General features: G+C 45.2%; 3 protein-coding genes and 1 long non-coding RNA gene across 4 annotated transcripts in view; 2 read left to right on the top strand and 2 right to left on the bottom strand.

Moving 5' to 3' along the window:
* The first annotated feature begins 1751 nt into the window (after positions 1-1751).
* Positions 1752-7548, top strand: DERL3 (derlin 3). Its single transcript, XM_048514847.1, has 7 exons — positions 1752-2019; positions 2311-2376; positions 2606-2679; positions 3406-3499; positions 5011-5206; positions 5724-5814; positions 6265-7548. Exons 1-7 carry the CDS (start codon positions 1927-1929, stop codon positions 6380-6382), a joined length of 732 nt encoding a protein of 243 aa, XP_048370804.1. The 5' UTR covers positions 1752-1926; the 3' UTR covers positions 6383-7548.
* On the bottom strand, positions 4347-19050 carry LOC125443013. Its single transcript, XR_007246060.1, has 3 exons — positions 19041-19050; positions 4535-4548; positions 4347-4434 (listed from the first exon to the last, which is right to left on the bottom strand). It is a non-coding gene; the product is annotated as an uncharacterized LOC125443013 (long non-coding RNA).
* SMARCB1 (SWI/SNF related, matrix associated, actin dependent regulator of chromatin, subfamily b, member 1) lies at positions 9824-18268 on the bottom strand. The gene is made up of 10 exons (XM_048514844.1): positions 18033-18268; positions 16282-16393; positions 15098-15127; positions 14273-14402; positions 13812-13949; positions 13219-13346; positions 12687-12853; positions 11596-11786; positions 11153-11284; positions 9824-10137 (listed from the first exon to the last, which is right to left on the bottom strand). Exons 1-10 carry the CDS (start codon positions 18123-18125, stop codon positions 10098-10100), a joined length of 1161 nt encoding a protein of 386 aa, XP_048370801.1. The 5' UTR covers positions 18126-18268; the 3' UTR covers positions 9824-10097.
* RBM41 (RNA binding motif protein 41) overlaps positions 18367-20932 on the top strand; it is a 40376-nt gene continuing 37810 nt past the window's right edge. The window contains exon 1 of the mRNA XM_048514845.1: positions 18367-18592. The gene's annotated coding sequence lies outside the window, so the exon portion shown is untranslated. The remainder of the gene's footprint in view (positions 18593-20932) is intronic.

Here is a 20932-nt window from a genome sequence, read left to right as displayed (position 1 = left end):
TTTTGGGTAAAAAAAGGGAAAGGAATTGCATAGCCCAAAACTTGTTCTAGATGTGGGGGCAGAGCCTGACTTGTTAACTAGGTGGAGAGCAGCAGCATCCAAACACTGAAAAATGCTCCTGTTGTGTGCCTCCACTGCCCTGACCAAGAATGGTGTATCCCAGGAGTATCAAACATGGAGCCTGGTGGATGGATCTAGCCCTTGAGAGGGCTCATTGGGCCCCCGAGCAAACTGAGGCACCCAATTACCCCATTCCCAATCTGGGCTGGAAAGCCTCCTGCGAGCTCGCCAGTCCAGACAGCCACCCCGCACTTCCGATCTACCCTGGTGAGCTAGCTGCAGGCTCACCAGTCCAGGTAGCCACACACCCCACTCCCAATCTGGCCTGGTAAACCACCCCTCCCCCCTCAGTGCCAATCTGGGATGGCAAAGCCCACTGTGCCAGCTGAGGTAGCCATCAGCTGAGGCAGCAACCCCTCCCCCCCACAGGGCCCAGCCCAACCAAGTCATGTTTATGTCATATCCTGTCCTTGTGACGAATGAGTTTGACACTCCTGGTACAACCTCTTTTGGGGTCAAGCTCTTGGAACTGTGGACAGCCTTTTCAGGAAGAGCTCCTCTGCCAAGGCTTCCATGTCCGTGAGCCTAAGAGAACTGAAATGGCTTACCTCTCCCTAAAGAACCAACCTTTGACAAGAAAGCACAAGTGTGTGCACAAATCAGAGCCCGTGTGAAAAAGACAGCACTAGTTCCCTGGCATTTTTCATTTGTGCCAAACATTACTAGACAGGGGGTTTGGCTCAAAGGTGGAAAACGTGATTGGTGTTCATAATGCCCAGTCCCTGATTTCGGCAGTTACATGATTTCAAAATGCTGCAAATTCCATCCAGTTGAACGGGGCAAATCCTCAGCTAGTGTTGGAAAATACTTTTCTTTTTTTTGCAAGGGAACTTGGAGATCCACTCTGCAGTCAATACTGAGCAAAGTGGGACAACAGTTACTTGATATAAGTTAGCTTAGCATTTTAAATTTTTTATTAAGAGTCCAGGACATTCAAATGTAATTAATTACTGACATGCAGCCAAGATGCACACATTCTATGGGTACAACACGCCAACAGGAAAATGTCAGTCTTTCAAATCCTTTTCCTTGCATCAGCAAAGTCCAAGCGTCCTAGCCCTGAAGGCTCTTAGAATGAGATTTCAATGGACAGTAGAGTAGATTTTAGAGTGAACTGCTCCCAAACTCTTTACTAAAGAGACAATTCCCTTGCCTATTCAAGGATTACACATGTAAACTACAGTGGGATAAAAGACACTTCTTGATGCTTATCAGGACAGACAACTGGCATTAGAAAACAATCCTCCCCCAAATCATCTCAGGGTGCTCAAGTGTCCACTTCTTCCAGGGTCATTCCAGTTGGAGTGGCTTTGGTCAAGTATGTTCTGAGTTCTCTCTGAATAGAAAAATGGCTTCAGTATGATAAGGGTTCCTTCCGCAGCACCTGCTCCACCTTTTCCATGAATAGCCCTTTGCGATCTCCGCCCTTCCCGTTTATTGGCTACTCGCCCGTGGTCAGCGCACACGTGGCCCTTTCTTTTCCCGACACAACATGAACCACGCGCGGGATTCGCTAGTTTTTATTGGCCGGAACGCCTGTCGCTCCTGTCCTTCGTCCGCCCCGTTGTCAAGTATTAGTCCAATGGCTCGAGCCGTTCTCTACGAAGGCTTTTGCCGGGGGCGGGGGAGCCGAGGCGAGGATTGAGAGAGTCCACGGGGCTCCGCGCTCCTTGGCCGGGCTTTCCCGTGGATGTTGCTCCTCGCTTTGTGATTGGCCTGAAACTGGGGAGGGGGGGAGGTAGAGAATCGCGGGGCGCTCTTAAAGGGGCCGCAGCCTTTGCTTGCTTGCTACGAAATACCCCCGCGATGGCCTATCAGGGTTTCACTGCAGAGTATTTGGGGATCCCCGCCGTGACGCGTGCCTACACCACCGCCTGCGTCATCACCACCGCTGCCGTGGTAACGGGGGTTGATGGAAAAGGGGGGTGGGGAAGCCCTCTTTTTTACCCTGCAGCGGGTGAGGCGGTGGGGCTTTAGCCGTCACTGTTCCCTATGAAGGATTTTTGTTGCCTGGGGAGAGGGGGGTCGTCAGACCGCCGCTGTCGCGGTCCCCTTTTCTCCGCTGGGCCAGACTCGAGCTCTACCTGGCAGGACAGGTAGCCATGGCCAGGAGTGTAGGCGCAAAGGGGGCAGCGGTTACCCGGGCCAGTGGCTGTCTAAATGCTCCTCTCCGTTTCTCGTTGCCTGCAGCAACTGGATCTCCTCACGCCTTTCCAGCTGTACTTCAACCCGGATCTCATTTTCAGAAAGCTGCAGGTGAGACTTTTGCCACTTCTCTTTCCCACCCAGGCAGGAGGGAAAGAGATGAGTTGACAGTAGAGGAAAGCACGGCCCTCAGTTTGCAAAACTTGAGGGAGCAGGTTGATGAAATGGCCACCATTAGTGGGAAGTGACTTGACACACCCACAGTAACACACTCAGGGGCCAAATGAACTCCAGAGGGGATTGCAGAGGCTGCTGCCCATGGCTTCTTGGTTCTTTGCAGGTCTGGCGACTCCTCACTAACTTCCTGTTCTTCGGGCCCTTGGGATTCAGCTTCTTCTTCAACATGATATTCCTGTATCCTTTGCATTTGCCTGCTCTCATTTCCCCTGTTCCCCAAGGATTTGCTTCCTGATCCATTCAGTCAGCCTGGGGTCAGTTCTGATATTTCCCCCTCTACAGGTGAGGGCTCAGACGACCTTGCATATTTACAAGATCAAGATGCTGGACTGGAGAGCCAGCAGCTACAATAACTGCATCAGTCTTTTAGTCTATTGAAGCAAACCCTCGGAAAGGCTGACACAGTCATGCAGCTAGGCTTCAGTTTAAGCCCCAGTAAGGGTTCTAGTGTTTAAGGTGCCAAAGGAATTTTCCTTAGGAAAGTCATGAAACTTGTGATTAAGTACCATTTGCTGCAGAGAGATTGGAAGAATGTGGCAGTTTATTGGAGAACAGAATAGAGACAGCTTTGCTTCCTTCCTCTATGTTGAAACCTATTCTCAGTTCCTAATTGTAGACATAGGACCTTTTGAAAAAATCCGGAGCTGTTTTTCTTGCCACTCCCACCTGGTGGAACACGTCAGCCACTGACCAGAAGCTTCGCCTTGCAGCCCTTCTATATCTTCACAGCTGTGCTGGGCAGTGCTCCACTCTCAAGGCAAGCTTTTACTGCATGGGGTTGGGTCAGACACTCATCAGGCTGTTTCCTGCAGTAAACTTCATTGTGTTCATTTTGCTATGTTGTCCACTAAGTCCTTTTAGCTTCCTTTACTGCAGCCTCCTCCTCCCTTGCTGCCTGCTCAGCTACAGATACTGCCGCATGCTGGAAGAAGGCTCTTTCCGTGGAAGGACAGCAGACTTCATCTTCATGTTCCTTTTTGGAGGATTTCTCATGACAGTATCTTTTCTGGATGAGATATTATGCATGCTTCTCTTGGAGAAGGGTAGTGTTGCTCTCAACAAAACCTGTCTGCACCCATTTCATGGTTGGCAAGAAGGCTTCTCCTGAAGCATTCTCCAACACTCTTAGCATAATAGGGGGTCGCAGCTGGAAGCTATTGCAGAGATGAAATTTCTCATCAGCTGGAAAGCAATTTGATACTATTCTCTGTTCCACAGAAAGATGATAGTTCGGTCAGTTGAGGTGCAGCGGTTGAGAAAGTTGTATGCTTCCACATTAGGATATAGTGCTGAACGAATATGAGAATTATTATTCATTTAATTATTTTTGTTAAGGAGTTTGTCAAAACCATTATTTTGTGCATTATTGAACAAGACACTTTGATACAAGGGCATTTATGACAAAATTTATTTTTACTTTCAAACAGGTGTGGGAAGCAGAACTAGGCCGGCACTAGGATTCAGGCATGCTTTGTTCTATGGTGGAGGAATATACAACACACTATCATCTTTATGTGGAATAGAGTATAGAAGACAGTAGGCTTGGAGCTTGTCGAACTGACCAAACTTTAAAATATGATAGTTGTTACTCATTTCTCTGACAGCAATTGATTTTCATGCAGCATCAGGCTGGAATTCAAGGCTGAAAGAGCATTATTGGTCTTGGTCGATGACCTCAGGTGACAGTTGAATGATGGCAATCAAGTACTGTTAATCTTTCAGCATCATTTGATATGGTTAAACATGTTTTGGTAGATTGACTACAATTTTTGAGATGAAAGTGACAGCCCTCTGTTGGCATCATTCTTTCCTTGTTGGCAAGGAATAGTCTGTAGAAGACACAGAATCTCAGTTCTGCAGGACCTGCAAGATGCACCTATTCTGCCAGTCCTTTAGCTGAGGGCAGCAATGTAGTTGTGTCCATCTGACTGGCTTCCACTCTTCCTTGCCCCCTCCAGGTCTTCTCCATTTCTGGTTACTGTGTCTGGGGTTATATGTTAGCCAGGGGGCTGAGAAACTATCTCAAAGCTACCCTCCCCCCACCCCCTTGGTTGAGTGCCATAGTACTTAAAACTTTAAATGATATTGTATGTCATAATTTTATTGTATTTGTAAATTGTAATTGTATTCTATGTTGGAAGCCACTTTGAGCTCACTATGGCGAGAGAGCAGGGTAAAAATAAACATTTTATCTAAAGTGAAAATAGTTTTTAAAGTAACAACACTAGACACCTGCTCTAACCAAGGTTTCCCCAGACTTAGAATTCAACCTGGTTTCTTTCCCCAGCAGACTTGGCTCTGATCACTTTCTGAAATAAAGTCTCAACAGGTTCATCCAGCAGAAGTGTATTCAAATAGGGCCAAAAAACCATACTGCACTGTTTTAACCATTAGTGGCTTCCCTTTGAAGCCACCAGTTAATTCCACTCTTTCCTTGGTAGCAAAATCATGGTGATGTTCCCTAAGGCAATATATGTCCTGATTTTCCCTTCACTCATCAGCTTGCAGCTTTTTGGCCTCTTTGCCGGCCTCTTCTTCCTTGGCCAGGCATTCACCATCATGCTGGTGTATGTGTGGAGCCGGAGGAACCCTTACATCCGCATGAACTTCTTTGGTCTGCTCAACTTCCAGGCCCCTTTCCTGCCATGGGTCTTGATGGGCTTCTCACTACTGCTGGGCAACTCCATCCTCATTGACCTCCTAGGTAAGAGGGTCCTTGCTTCAAAATCATTCCTCTGGCACAGAAATTCAAAATGTTTGTGGATAGACACATTTACCTACCCATTTCAACACAGATATGTGAGGAAGAATTACTGAGCAAGCATTGAGCTTTGAATCTGCACATCTGGGAGGAGGAAGAACAAACTGTGGCATGGCCAGACTCTTATTCTTGGGCAGAACAGCTCAGCTAAGCAATGCTACAAAAACTAGAGATGTTAAATAGCCATATTGGTTTAAACAAAAAAGTACCATAATTGAACTATTTGGAAGTGTTTCTCAGGCTGGATGTTCAGTAAGAGAACAAAAGGGGTAGTGGTAAAGGAACTCCCCACCTTTGCAATCAGCAGCATGTCAAATAAGAATTGGGGTGTGTGGTTTGGACCCCTATAGGGGACAGAATAGATGCATTACAATATTGTTTCTAGTTAAACTGGCTCATTTAGTAAAGCTGCTTTGGATAGGAAGGGGAATCCATACCACTCTCTTGTTTTTTTTAACAGGAATTGCTGTGGGCCATGTCTATTACTTCCTTGAGGATGTCTTCCCCAACCAGCCTGGAGGGAAGAAATTGCTACTTACCCCAGGATTCCTGTAAGTCTCTGTTCAGTCCAGAGCAATGGCTTCATTTAAATCGCCCTGAGGATTAACACTCAGGCTGTAGGCAACCTGGATAAATGACTGCCCTTGTGGAACAAGCAAGTTCCGAAGAAGTCAGTACTATGGCTTTGACTTCTTTCCTTGGCGTGCATTCATTCATGGGGCAAGAAACTGGGGTTGAAGTGTCAGGAGAGGAAAATGTCAGGAGAGGAAAATGAACAGGGTGTAATATTTAAGGAATGGTATAATACTTGAGGAGGGCAGAAAATCAGAGCTGATTCACAGATTACACTTTGAATGCATACTATATGTGTGTGGATGAAGCAAACAACTCTTTGGAAATTCATCAAAGGTCTGCTGGTTCTCTGTTGAACACATACTTGGTGGCAGAAGGTGAGTGGGGGAAATACCCACCCTGGTTTTCAATGTTTCATTCTGTCACAGGAAACTTGTGTTCGACCCTCCAGAGGAGGATCCCAACTACAATCCCCTTCCTGAAGAGAATCCGAACTATAACCCTCACCTGGAGGAGGATCATGCACCTGGTCAAGACCAAAATTAACCCTAGGTACAGTAGCAATTAAGGCACAGTAATCTCCCCTGCCTTATATGGTGCTGGACCCAGATACAAATTGCCATCACAGCAGTGCTGGTTTGTATTCTCGTGCCACTCTCCTCCCTTCAATGGGTAAGCTATATTGCAGCTCAGGAGATGGAAGGAGAACTCCATAGAAGTGTTGAATGTTGCAAAGGTCTGGAAGATGCATTTGCTGAAGTCCCTGGAAGTTCCAGGCTGAAGACTACAGACTGAGCATCTGAAACCAAGTGGTTTCATCCTCAACTTCCGTATTAAACAAGAAATTCCACCCTTAAACAGTGGCTTTTAAAACATTGTAAAGAGAGCTGCTGCCTTTTCAGTTGTCACTGTGTTTTCTCTATGCCAAGATGCATGGAATGAGGGTAGGCCACAGATTTTGGGTTAGTTTTCTTTTTCTCTAGCTTTCTGGCCTTTTAGGTGGCTAAGAATTTTTGCACAGGCAGGAACTACTGAAATCATCAGCCCAGGCCTGCTCCCCGTTTCCTTGCATCCTTTGCCCACCCCCAAACTCTTTTTTTTAAAATGGGTAGCAAGTTTGTTTTATATTCAGGACTACAGCAGGTTTAACCTCCTGGTCTGGTTAATTAGCCACTCATTCCCCACCTTGCTGGAGGTAAAGTGTAGACAGTTGCAGAAGGCAATGGCAAACAACCCCATAAACTTAGTCTGCTTAGTAAATGTTATGATGTAGCATCAACCAATGAGTTAATAATGATCTGGTGCTTTCATTAGGGATTACCTTTACCTTTCCTAACTTACAGATAAGGAGCAGAAGATAGCCACAGGCATCAAGACAGGTAGAAACAATTTGAAATTAAATTGATTGAGGCAGGGGGAGGGGGGAAGGAATATTGCCTGTGGATTTCCATTACATTTATGCTTTTCTTTGTGACCTGTACCCATGAAATTTAGTAGGAGCTAATGTAACAGCCTTTGTAGCCTTCACTCTAGCCATCAGATGCTGAGGAAGAGGGAAGATCTCTATTTCCTTGCTATATGATCTAAGTTTGAAATGAAGTGGGTGCAAAGTATGTCAGAAGACATCTGGTACAAAGAAATTTTTCCGCATCTCCTTTCTTCCACAATGATCTAAACTGTTTACAGACCCAATAAATATAACCAGAATTATGTAGGCATGCTTAAGTTGTATTTATTCTTGATCATGTATTGTGCCACAAGGAAGGCCTATGTTTGGGACACAATACACACAGCTTAACCTTCAACTCTTTGCAGGAGAGATCATGCAAGGAGAGAATTACTTGCCCTAGGTAGCTCAGCAGAATATGAATTTTAAACTGGGTCTCCTATCCTAACCCTTATCTCACACTTGTTACCTGCCCCCCCCCCCAAAAAAAAACAAAAAACAAAAAAACCAACCACCACCACCACAACAACCCTGTCAACTTACAGTGGAAATAGAGCCGGCAAAATGCTTAAGTTACCTAATGGCTGGCCAGGGGTCTGGGCAGAGATGCCACCAATATGCAGTTGACACTCAGCCCTATCTTGTACTACCAACAGATCCCACAGAGGCTGTGGAAACTGTGAGCAAGTACCTGTAGGCAATTTTGGAGTGGATGAGGGCTAACAAACTGAAACTTACATCTCAACGAAACAGGGGTAGGTGCTATTTGTGGAGGGAAGGGCTGACTGAAGAAATGTGTTCTCTTCTGTTCAAGATGGGGTTGCACTGCCCCTAAAGGAGCAGGGTTTGTAGCTCAGGGGTGGCTCCTGGACCCTTCTGCTGGATAAGCAAGTGGCAGTGGTGGCTAGGGGTGCCTTTCAGCAGCTTTGGTTACTGAGCCAGCTGTGGTCCTTCTGAGCAGCAAAGGTCTTGCCACTATAGTATCTGCCCAAGACCTAATTAGATCACTGCAATGAGCTCTACATGGACTGCCCTGCAGAATGTCTGGAAGCTACATTTGGTGCACAATGCTGTGGCCAGAATGTTGACCTGAGTTGGTTATAGGACTATATCACTTGTTCTACCTGCACTGGCTTCTAATTTGCTTCTGGGCTCAATTCAAGGTGCTAGTCTTAACCTTCAAAGCCCTGTATGACCTGGGACCAGCATACCACAATGACTCCCTTCTCCCATACAAACCTACCCACCATTCTCATCATCCTTGTACACCCCATTTGAGTTCTCTCCATCTGAGGAAGACAGGTGGCAACCTAAGAAGGGGCATTTTCTTGTCAACTTTGGAGCTCCCTCCCCAAGGACATTCATCTATTAGTATCTTATGCCAGTAGGATAAGTCTTTTTCATTATATCTGGTTTACCTTCCAAATAATGGTGTTTGGCACTCGTAGGGCAGTTTATGTGATTAACTGAATTCATATTTTAACTGTGTTTTAATTGTTTAAATGTTTTTATGTTCACTGCCTTGTTGATCCTCATTGGGTAGAAAGGTGGCATAAAAATGTTATAAACAGAAGCAGGGCTGAGCTGTTTCCCATGTTCAAACAGGCTGCTTCCACAGACTTGTGACTCTGGTTGAACAATTGGGGAAAACGGTATGGATGTAAATGTGTGTTAAACAATAGAAATCCCTGCCAGCCGGGAGTATAGAAGATTCTGACACAGACCATCCCTGTTGTTGCTTGAAAAATATAAATTCATCAGAAATAGAAACCTCCACTGAATTCATTCCTCTAACTGGCAAAGAGTCAGACTAACAGTCTGAATTTTGCTGTGTTTATCAGCCAGCTCTTAGAGGGATTCACCTCAAAAGCTCCACTGTAAAATAAGCTTAATTTGAGCTTTTACTGTATTGGAAGATACAACACTATTCCTATTCTTATTTCTGTTCCATCCTTATTATATTGTTTATACTGATCAGATTTGGGTTGATATTTTATTAGGCCCTGCCTTCCTTGGTTAGTGGTAAATAAGAGGATTAAAATGCCTGAAGATATTGTTTTATTGTGATTTTAATATATATGAATTTTGGACTGTTTTAATAAACTGAATGTGGCCGCCCTTGGTTGGGAGGGGGCGAGATAAAAATCGAATAAAATAAACTGCTTCCTTGTTAGGAAAAGCATCCATTATTAGCCCTGTCATCCCATCCAAATGATTTGCTTAAACATTTCTATTCTACTTTTCTCCATATTGGGGACTCTGGGCCATAGGTCAAGAGACAAGGGGCCAAATACCTTCCAACTCATGACAAAAAGGTCTTTGCCTTAAGTCTACATCCAGGTCTAAATAGCTGTAGCAGGGTGGGAAAATATAGTTCATCCCAGATGTCACAGAGCTGGCAAAGGTGTTCTCAGTATATCCCTCCCTGCAAGGAAGGCTGGGGTACCTGCACACCGAAAGGACAAACCACAGCTATGCTGTATTGCAGCCAGGAAAAGATATTAGCAGGAAAAGAGAAGCATACACTGGAGATACTTAACTGAAATCCAAATATTACTCACTTCTTTTATTTAAAAAGTTTTCCAAACTAGGTGAGGGAGGGAAGAAAGAGGTGGCTCAGACAGCCACCTCAGGTCTGTACTTGGACCCCTTGCTCAACACATAGCCATGAAGCCCCCAGTCTTCTCACCTGCTGGGCTGGCAGAATGCCTGTGCTGTCAGTCCTAGGGTGGACAATTACAGCAAGACAGAGCTCAAAGGCTCTATCCTTCAGGGAAGCAGCCTGGAGGTTGAACTCTTGTCACTTCAGGGCAGTTACCAGGCAGGAGCAGTGTTGGCCAAACGCCTCATACGTCTGCAAGGGAGATGAGAGACAGGCATGAGAGCAGCTTACGGACTACAGAACTAGGAAGGGATATGGAAAGAGAAGGAAGGGAAGTTATAGGAAAACAGTATACAAAGGCGCATGAATACCAAAGGTGCTCCCAATGCTAACACTTCCCAGTGTCAGAACACCCAGTGACGTTAGCAAGCCTCCTTCAACAACCCAAAAATGCAATTTCTGGCCATATGAAGTTGCCATTGCTAAATAATGTTAACAATGTTAAGGAACTAGCTATAATTTCTTCACTACATATGTTAAGTCTCCGAGCATCCAGATCTTCTTGTACTAGACTTCTGCAAGCTGGGCAAGAGTGGTGTGCCACCTTCTGTAAGAGGCCAACTGTTCTGAAATTTTAAAATTCTGACAGCCAACCTCTTGCAAGGATTGTTTTATCAGGAAAAACCCCTTCTGAAACAAGATCAGACCAAATTTCCCATATTGTGTGTACATTCTAAGGATTAAAAACAGCTGAAGTGTGGCAAAACGACTGGTCCTATGATTTTTGTCATAAAGGCAGGACTGTTTCTCCATCAAATTATGTGTTGTTTAATGATAGCTTGGTCAGTAAGGTCTGAAGCATGTTATTTGATTTCAAGCACACTGCATAGCTCTGTTTTAATACACTATCTGGCAGAATGCTGGTGCCCTTTTGATATGAATTCAGATGAACAAAAATAATATTTCCAGAACGATGTCTAAATCCTGACAGCCCCAATTCAAAACAGCTCCTGAATAACTAAATGTCAATGGAGCACCAGTAGGGTGAGAGATTTGTAAAAAGAAAATGCCTCCAAATGTGCAACAATGCTCCTATCAGTGTTAAGATCTTGGGCCACAACAGGAATATGCCCCTCCACCCCCCACCCCCATCGTGAGCAGCTTTGAAATCCTGCTAACAAATGGGACGCTAGGAAAACATCAAAAAGTTTTCAGTTGTGTTTTAGCAACTAGTCACAATGAAATCCACACAAACAGGTAACAGCACCTTGTGTTTCTGTCCTGGTCACGGATTTTCTTCTCCATCTCTGCATCTGTCAGGGTTTCAAGTAGTGGGCACCATTGGTCAGCATCTCCAGTGTTACGAATGGCAATCTCCACTGTTGGAAGAGGGTTCTCACTAAAAGACCAAGATATGGGGCAAAAAAAAAAAAAGGTGGGTGGATGGGAAGAAATGTAGCTGAAGTCTAGAGTGCAGGTTTCACAGGGTTTTAAAAATTTCAACACAGACCTACCAACAAGAGAACTTTCAGCAGGATCTGAACTTTGATGTATAAACAAAGTAAACAGGCTTCATAACCTGGAAAACACTCAGGTTCCCAGCTGTGAAGCTGAGCCTCTACAGCTAGAGTCTCACAAAGTCTATACTCCAAACAAGCAGCCTTGGACCCCCTTGTGGGACCCTGCTGAGAAACAAGCTGTGCCCCTTACCTGAATGCGTAGGTCTTCTGATGCCAGCTCAGCTGCCCCCGGATGCTGTAAGCAATAGTGGTGACGAATTCACCACCCAACCCAAGCTCTGAGCACAGCTTCAGTGCAAACTTCTCAGGGGAATTCTCTTTCTCTGACATATCCCATTCAAATTGGTCCACTAGGGAGATGTTTCCCACGTGTATGTTGAGCTAGATGAAAATACCACAGAACTAGCATCATGTTGCTGGCGTTTCAAGTGACCTTAGCCCAATAATCCCTTTACTCCCATTCCTCTTGTGCAGGTTTAGGAAAAATGACATTGATTTCTCATTCTCTTCCATACTCTGCCACATCTTACTACTGACTAGTTTAAGGTACACATGAGCTGCCTTAGACTGAGTCACACCACTGGCCGTGGAAGGTCAATAATGTCTACTCCCACCAGCACTGGCTTTCCAGGGTCAAAGGGCTGGTCTTTCCCACCACCGCCTACCTGATCTTTTAAACTGGGGATTGAACCTGAGACCTTCGGCATGCCAAACAGATGCTCTCCCACTGAGCCATGGTCCCTTCCAAAAGCTACAACTGAGACTATCCCTTTCCCTCTGGAAACCGACCAAGACTGCTCCTCAAGTATTAAACACAAAACATTTTCAACAAGCCTAGGTTAAAACAGACACAAGAAGCTGTGCTTATTTTCTACTCTCTGAAGTGTGAAAACTGACATTTTCTGGGAAAGAAGGTAGCCTTGACTCTCTACATCGTGAATATAATGGGGAATAAAAGAGCTTCTCAGAGAACTAATCAGAACATTGCAGAGGTTGCCTCATCTAAAATGCCAGCTTCAGTCATCCTCTATTAACAAAGGTTTATCAGCAGCCACGTGAAGCCACCCATCACTCCTATGCTTTCATTCACAGAATTGTATGGGCCATCCTGCAGAGGATCAGCTGCAACAGCAGCACAATTAGATGTGCTTACTGTAAAGGCATCCACTGTCAGCAGCTGCTCTGGCAACAATGGCACTCTGTACTTCCCTGTAAAACAGCATCCCCTTCACCAGACAGCTGCAGAGAGAACCCCTGCATTTGTTTGCCACCTCTCTTTACCTTAATAATGACACGCTGATCTGACTGGTCCTCCAGGATACTGTCTGTAGGGTATGATTCAATCTGTTGTCGGATTGCTGATGCAATAGCTGGGACAAAAGTGAGGGGGTTCAAATCCAGGTCATCACACAGAATCTCCGAAAACATTTCTGGGGTCATCAGTTTCTCTGATGGAGGTAAAGAAGTCTGTGTTTTTATTATTAATCAAAAAATCCTTAGACGGTATCTAGCTAAAAATAAAAGAAAGTTTCATGAACTGTGCAGCTTCCAGGGTCACAGCAGCTATGCTCTTATGCTAACATGCTGGAATGATGGCCTCCCCGCACACCTTTCAACACAGGAATTCACTCATTCCTGACTGTCTCTCCTCACTAATGAGAAACACCTTTTCAAAAATTAAGCAGAATAATCAAGATAGAATATTTTGAGAAAATTTACCATTCTGACAATGGCTTTCAATTTACACTGCAGGATAAGAGGAGGAATCAATAATCCTGCTCCACCCCCATGCACTCTTCTGCCTCTTACACACCATTCATGTTCCATGTAAAAGCATCCCTCAGTTTCTGCCCATCTATCTCCATGTCCAGTCGAATTGGAACAAGCACCTCTGGCTGAGAGGCGTTCTCATGAATCACAGCTGGGTCATGGTCATCAAAGCTGAAATACAGAAATGTAGCAGTAAAATGAACGTGGCCTGAAGGAAAGGGAAGTGGAGATGAAAGGTCTTCATTTGAACAAGAGCTCGGCCCCAATTGCTGTGTAATGAAGACAAGGGTGTTTTGGAGTGCCTCCTCCTCACCCTTGAAAGATAGCTATCAGAGATGGTGTACGTGTGGAGACTCTCATGTTAAAACAAAATTTCTGCCCCAAGCCCCATCAAGTTTTTAAAACTAAACACTTGTCATCCTCCCTGGATCATGAAGGCATTTGGAATAGGCATCTCTCTCGGCCTAGTGATTTTACTAAGCCCTGGGGCCAGATACCTCTGTCTGCTAATTACATGGCATATCTTACACCTCTCAACTCAAATCAGAACTCAGGCTTCCCAGATCCAGTCACTGGATGCTAACTCGTCTCTAATAAAAGACCAGCAGTCTTCAAAAGCTAGCAACCCAGACTCACCAGAGTGGAAACGTCCTCTTCTTGTCCCTACCCATACGATTTCTGTTAATAGTGGTCGAGCATGGTACAGCGTCAAGATGGTGGGAGCTGTTGGGGAGGGTTGGAACCCACTGGCTGTTCCTTTTTGCCTTCTGTTCTCTAAAAGAGGAGATCACTTGCTGAACGGAAAACAAGCATCACAGTTTTTATATCTGATTGTTATGAAAGTGCAAAAAACCTTGCGCTTGTCTGAATATGCAGTTCTCTCAAAACTAGTGTAACGCATTTGCAACACAAAATGTAGTGACCTGAGAAGTTTAGCTACAGTTCCTGTCAGCCAAAGAAAATATTGACAACTTAAGATAAGCCCCTGGAACCACGATCCTTTTACCTTGTCAACAAGACTCCCAAATGGAATCTATAATAATTGATGCAAACTCCCATGTTCTGGGTTTTCCTAGATAGCATCACCCGTTTGTTACCTGAGGTAGGTGGGAGGTTCAGTGCTGATTGATACTGCCTTGTATTTCTCATCATTTCCATCCAAGATCTCTTCGACCTCAGAAGCTTTCAAAAGCGTCACACTTGTGGCTAGCGTTGTATAACCATGATCTAGAATTGAAAAAGAAAGGAGATGTGTGGATCTCTAGAGTGTCAACTTCCAGAGGCCCTGCCATGGCAGCTTCCTTTGTATAGCTGACAGATGAATTAAAAACCAAGTCACCAAGTTAATGGAGCAACCTGGATTGGAAGGAATGTAAATACCCAAGGAATGTAAATCACCTGCAGGGCTTACAACATATGCAAACTGCATGCAGACTACTGAACCTCTTCCTGATACTCTCAAAAATTTCTTCTGATTCCACTGGGAAAGCCCCAAGAGCATTTTGCTAGTCCTTTATCAATCACTCATTCTGTGGTCCCTTCTCAGTAACAAACTATAAACTTCTCAGTGCTTAATTAAATTAAAATTCATTAATTCAGTCTTAATGAATATCCATATACTTCTGCAACAAGCCTTAAGAAGAAAGCAAAGTTACCAAGGACCACAATTGGTAGCTAACATCTGGACCTGAATGACCAACATCAGTGCCCAATATCCCATAGCAATGGCGAAACAGAAGTTAAGTATGTAAGATAGTCAAAAGGCAAAGATACTATTCATAGTCTGCAGGACAGATGTCGTGGGCTTCAACAGCACCAAGGAAGACTCCAACTGAGAGGACACAGATTTCCCTCCCCCCACCCATTAATTAGTTTAAAAAGGATCACAGAGATATTAGAATGATATGTAGTATTTGACTTACATCTTCTGGGACTGTGACTCCGCTGAGATTCTTTGAGAAGAGAAGAGAAAAGAAGAACAAATTCAGAGACCAATAGGGCTTACACCCTCAAACATGCTACTCCACCACCAACACGCTACTCAGATTCCACCAGGACCTCAATAGCAAGAGGGCAACTGCAGCAAGTCAAGGCTGTAATAATTCTGTTTCACATTTTAATGTTTCCAAAAAACTACTGAGAACAGTGCAAAAATGCAATGGACATTTTTTAAAATTCTGTTGCTATTATGAAGAAGAAGAATTTGGATTCATACCCCACTTTTCTCTCTTATAAGGAGACTCAAGGTAGCTTACAAACTCCTTTCTGTTCCTCTCTCCATAACAGACACCATGTGAGATAGATGGGGCTGAGAGAGTTTCAAAGAACTGTGATTAGCCCAAGATCACCCAGCAGGAATGTAGGAGTGAGGAAACACATCTGGTTCACCAGATAAGCCTCCGCCACTCAAGTGGAGGAGTGGGGAATCAAACCTGGTTCTCCAGGTTAGAGTCCACCTGCTCTTAACCACTACACCACGCTGGCTCTCATGAACCACACATGTACGCAAAAAATCTCAATGGATCTGTTTGAAGCAGATTGCTATAAGGGCAGGATATAAATGTCAAAATAAATGAAGACATTTGTTGCAGTTGTTACATAAAACACCTGAATTTTAACTGAATAATTGCTACTGTCTTGAAAATCTGCCAGCCTTAAAAGTCAAAATTTCTTATCCTCCACACAACTTTACAATCCCCCCATGTTTTTACTCTTATGCCAGATATATTAATACAACGACGCTCAAGCTGCTTAAGTGAGGAGCTCATCATTTCTTGCATATCCACTTAAGCCTGATTTACCAGCGTGACTATCTGACTTAAATTGGGCCACCACACATGTATGAATGCAGTGCAGTGTTAGCGCACTGGCACAATGCAGACTCTTTGGAGCACTACTGAATACCAGCTGACAGCACAGTTTAAAAGATACTGGGTACAATTATGCTTTTCTGTTCACATTTAAATTTATTTACTGTCAGGCTTCCCAAACACTGGCTGAAAAGAGAGACTAGAGGGAGATAATTTCACGCTTCTTCTCAGCCACACTGATTGAACAAGTTAACAGTGAGTTTTCAATGCAGGACCAGTCTACTAGCGATCTTTACCATGAGAAGAAGCAACAATTTTCTTTCTCTCTTCCACTGTGGCCAGTCGCCTCCAGAGTGATGGGTACCTCTTGTACAAGGAACCACGAAACATACGCAGATAGTTGCCCACCTGCAAGGGAAAGAGCAATGCCACTGCAACGAGAGGTGCCCATCTCTGCTGCATACAACCCCTCAATTCAAGTGAGACCTCAACCCATTCAAAGATCAGAGCACTTGCCCACTGTGGAAATGCCTTTGAACACAAGGTGAGTGGCAGACAGAGATCCGGCAAAGGGCATAATGGTTGCTTTACAAGTGAGTAAATTAGGTGGCGCATGACCATATTCTGCTTTTCAAACTGCTTTCAATATTATACCACTCTCGTATGCATAAGGTACATGTATACAGGTAATGTGTAGAAGGAGCAATGGGCAATGTTCCTGCTAGCCCTGATCCTGCATGCATGTCACAATGCTGGCAGTGAACCCATGCATGTACAGCAATACGTGATTAGGTTCCATGACCCTGTTAGGCTGCCCATGCAGGGACGACCTTGTTCCCTGCTCCATACACTTACTGCACAGTAAGTTTTTCTTGCTCTGAGCTGCAGAAGCTCACGATTGGAAAAGAGCAAGTAAGGCTTAGTTCACACCTATAGGACAGTAATGAAGTGGTATAATGGAGCATCGGGGCTGCATTTCATTTTCAGGGTTCTCCTGCACTATTAAAGTTCTGCATAAAACAAAACGCAACACAGAAGATAAAGGTTTTTCCTTGCTGCTTGTTGAGCCATTTAAAAAAAGGTATAAAGAAGTGGTTGTTGTGGGCTTTCCGGGCTGTGTGACCATGGTCTGGTAGATCTTGTTCCTAACATCTTGCCTGCATCTGTGGTTGGAATCTTCAGAGGTGTATCACAGAGGCGTGATACACCTCTGAAGATGCCGGCCACAGATGCAGGCAAAGCATTAGGAACAAGATCTACCAGACCATGGTCACACAGCCTGGAAAGCTCACAACAACCAGTTGAGTCCGGCCGTGATAGCCTTCAACAATATATTATAAGGAAGCATTCCACCATTTGACTCTGCATTCCGAAGTGGCAAAATCCATTCTACCATCTCTGTGTATAACTATTTCATTCCTCGCCATATGTGAACCACCTCCCATCCCAACTTCGTTGAGTGTCCAAAGACCCTCCCAGTTGGGACTCCAAAAAGTTCCTCAGCTCCTGTGAATGCTTTTTGCAACATAAACTCTCCAGGCTCTTAGAGCGCTGGCTTAAAGGTCCATCATCCTCAAAGGCGAAGGCATCAATGCAGGCGGCGAATCCCTTTGTTCTCCCCACACTGGGTTTCTGTAGCCTCAGACAACAACTACACAGGCCCACTCCAAGGAGACTTTTTAGGATTCATAACTATGAAGAACAGTCTCGAGGGCGGTCAAAGGTGTTAGACAAGGAGGGATCAACTGAGCCCAAACAGAACCTCCGGAATCAGCAACAGTCTACCTCCAAATACCACAAGCAAACAAGGGAGAGTCTTTGGAGCTTGGCAGGCGGGGTTTCCCTTGCCACAAACACAGCGCCGGACCCCGGCCCGACTTCGCGGGGCCCGTGAAGGCGGAGCTCCTCCGAGGCGCTTCTCCGGAACCAAACTGACAGATGCTCCGTCGAGCGCGCACCGGCTCCTCTCCAAGAAAGGAGGAGCCGCTTCTCCTCATCCCCCCGGTCCGCTCCTAACCCAATCAGCGGGGGCGGGAGAGCCGCTCACCTCAGAGCCGATCATGAAGAACTCGCCGTCCTCCTCCAGCTGGAACTTGACGGGCTTCTGCCCGAAGGTTTTACTCAGCGCCATCATCATCATGGCGAAAGGAACCGCAGCCGAGCCGGGTCCAACACGCGACGGCCAGAGGCCCCGGCCTAAGCAGCGGGAATACCGCGCATGCGCCCCGTGAACCCCGCTCCTCTGCCGACGGGGAGTGCCGGTCTAGCAGAAGGGAGCCCTGATAGTGGTGGCCACACCCACAGAAGAGAAAATCTGCGCACGCGCAAGACCAAAACCGCTCGCTTCTAGAGCGGCCACGCATGCGCTCCCCTAGGCGATCCGTTTCCTCTCTTGTGCGCATGCCCCGGAGGTGAGGCATCTGATGTGCGATGCAAGTTCAGCTGATCGGGTCCTGGGAGCGAAACGATCCCGAGATTTTTCTGTGCGGAAGGAGAAATAACTTCTGCCCTTTTAGGGCACCTCGTCCAGTCTGCGAGGGGAGGCTCAACGCGGGAGTCTCCGTAATGGTCTTTCCCTTGATGGTCTCCAGCGGAAGGCACTTTTCGGTGAGCTCCGGTTGCGAGGGCAAATGATACTTCGTCGCTGGGAAAATTTCACGCGCCGTTTGCAGAGCCCTGCCTGCAATGAGCTTATTGAAAGCTCGTCGGTCTCTGGGATAGCCCATGCTCAGCTGGTTATTTTCCTGTTAGGATATTGGAAAGTGTTGGGATGTTATCTGCGCCGAAGGTATAAGGTGTCATGGAGGCTGCTGACCTCCAGGTGGGACCTGAGATTCTCCAGGAATTCTGGCTTATTCCCGTGCAGCAGAGATCAATTCCCCTGAAGGAAATAACAGTTTCGGGTGATGGACTGTATCGCATAGCATCCCTTCTAAACTGCTTCCTGAACTCTTGCTGCCCCCCCCTCCCCCAATTTTCCAGGAATTTTCCTACCCAAAGTTGGTAACCCTGTTCATCGTATCAGTTGGAGTGGAATAGCTGTCACACAGACTACTCACATCTTTGGGGTTTGGCAGTTAGATTTTAAACCAAGGATTCCAATGATTAATCCTTGTGCCTTAAAGAAGAATGAGAGTTGGATTTATATCCCTTCTCCTGTAAGGAGACTCAAAGGGGCTTACAAACTCCTTTCCCTTCCCCCCTCACAACAAACACCCTGTGAGGTATTGGGGCCGAGAGAGTCCAAAGAACTGTGACTAGCCCAAGGTCACCCTGCTGGCATGTGTTGGGAGTGCACAAGCTAATCTACTTCACCAGATAAAGCCTCCACAGCTCAAGTGGCAGAGCGGGGAATCAAACCCGGTTCTTCAAATTAGAGTGCACCTGCTCTTAACCACTACACCAGACTGGCTTCTAAGCCACAAACAATAATCTGCCTCATTAATAATAAATGAGGAAAAAATTCACCCATGTTCTTTCTTGGATTAATTTCCAAGTGATCCAGTTTTGGGGCAGTTTGAATTGCCTCACACAAGTATGCTGTCCAGTCAACTCAAAGGAAATAGTTAGAAGTCCAGGATCCACATGTGAGTTTAAAAAAATGTATTTTTTATTAAAAACTCACTTCTGGAGTCTGGACTTAGCAAGAGATATATAGTTCCTGCTATAACAATGCTCGTCTGCTCAGACCATGGTGCTCTATAATTATACGCAACTCTGCCCACTTTGCTGTGTGTATGCAACATGAGACCGAAAGAGACAGGGCATGTGGCCTGGGAATATTTTATGGGTGACTCTTTAAGGTTTTGTATCTTGCAGCAAATTATCTCTGATTGGCTGTCAGTTTTTTTTCTTACATTATTTTTGTGACTGCAACTGTTTTTCACATTTTTAATATAACAGTCTTTCTTTCAATATATGCATTATTATTTTCTAAACTGCTAGCTGTTTGTTTTCTGAATCATTTAAAGTGCTATCCATAGTTTTTGTTTTGTATTCCTCAAAAGGTTTCTGTATTTTCACTAAATCTTTCATTTAACTTTATTTTAAATTTCTACACTGTTTTAATTGCTCTTAGTTGCTGTCTTCCTAATGCAGAGACCTCATCTATGAATTTTGCAACTTTAGAATAATATTTTGTTCTTCCCTGTCAGTTTACACAGTATCTGTCAGTTTACACAGTATTGGAGACTTGTGTCTGCTTCAGACTCCTCCGGTTGTTTAAACATTTTTGTGAGTGCTGCCCCTCTCTGCCATCCTCACAGGGTGGGCTCTGACCCTCCTGACTGGTCAGCACACCAACAGAAAGCAAAGACCACAGGATTCTTTGCTTGGAAGACCTTTATTTCCACTTCCATTTGTCACAGTCCTTTCTACAGCTTTCCTTTTCTTCAGCTAACCACCCTGTGCTAGCCCCCCCTTTTTATCCAACTCATAAGGGTCCCTTCCCTCTTTGGATCTCTGCTCCAGGCTATCAATGGGTGACAGGCTGTCAAGCCCTGCTGACTTGGGATCCCCCCCCCCCCCCGTTCTCTTTGTTCCCCCCCTTGATTGCAGCCTGGTTGGGGTGACCTTGATCCAGTCTCAAACACTCTCAGCCTAATGTACCTCAAAGGGTTACTTTGAGGATAAAATGGAGAAGGGGATAATGATGTATGCCACTTTGGGTCTCCATTGGAGAGAAAGGCCATCCTGGTCTGAGCAGCAGGGACTGTCAGCCTAAATCCTGTTGGCACTCAACAGATCCTCATACAGGACACTTCCTTTCCTAGTGTGGGAAATGATTGAGAAAAACAAAACAAGAACAAGGTGATGAAGACAGTTCTGGCATATGTATTGATTGGTCAACTGACAGTCCTAGACAGAATTACACCCCACTAAGGTCATTGAAGTTAGGGTAGAAAATGGTTTAAATTACTTCAGATTGTATTATTAATTTTCTACCAG

The sequence above is a fragment of the Sphaerodactylus townsendi genome, linkage group LG13 (genome assembly GCF_021028975.2).
Source record: "Sphaerodactylus townsendi isolate TG3544 linkage group LG13, MPM_Stown_v2.3, whole genome shotgun sequence".
Classification (NCBI taxonomy): Eukaryota; Metazoa; Chordata; class Lepidosauria; order Squamata; family Sphaerodactylidae; genus Sphaerodactylus; species Sphaerodactylus townsendi.
This window is presented reverse-complemented; position numbering and strand designations above follow the sequence as displayed.

Bases quoted from the DNA above. Each gene is read 5' to 3' on its own strand.
- DERL3 (XM_048514847.1), top strand. From the start codon at position 1,927: ATGGCCTATCAGGGTTTCACTGCAGAGTATTTGGGGATCCCCGCCGTG. The intron at 2,020-2,310 runs GTAACGGGGGTT...CGTTGCCTGCAG, and splicing joins TCATCACCACCGCTGCCGTG to CAACTGGATCTCCTCACGCC. The intron at 2,377-2,605 runs GTGAGACTTTTG...GGTTCTTTGCAG, and splicing joins TCATTTTCAGAAAGCTGCAG to GTCTGGCGACTCCTCACTAA.
- SMARCB1 (XM_048514844.1), bottom strand. From the start codon at position 18,125: ATGATGATGATGGCGCTGAGTAAAACCTTCGGGCAGAAGCCCGTCAAG. The intron at 11,285-11,595 runs GTAAGGGGCACA...TTGGTCTTTTAG, and splicing joins CAGAAGACCTACGCATTCAG to TGAGAACCCTCTTCCAACAG. The intron at 10,138-11,152 runs GTGCTGTTACCT...TCTCCCTTGCAG, and splicing joins GACCAGGACAGAAACACAAG to ACGTATGAGGCGTTTGGCCA.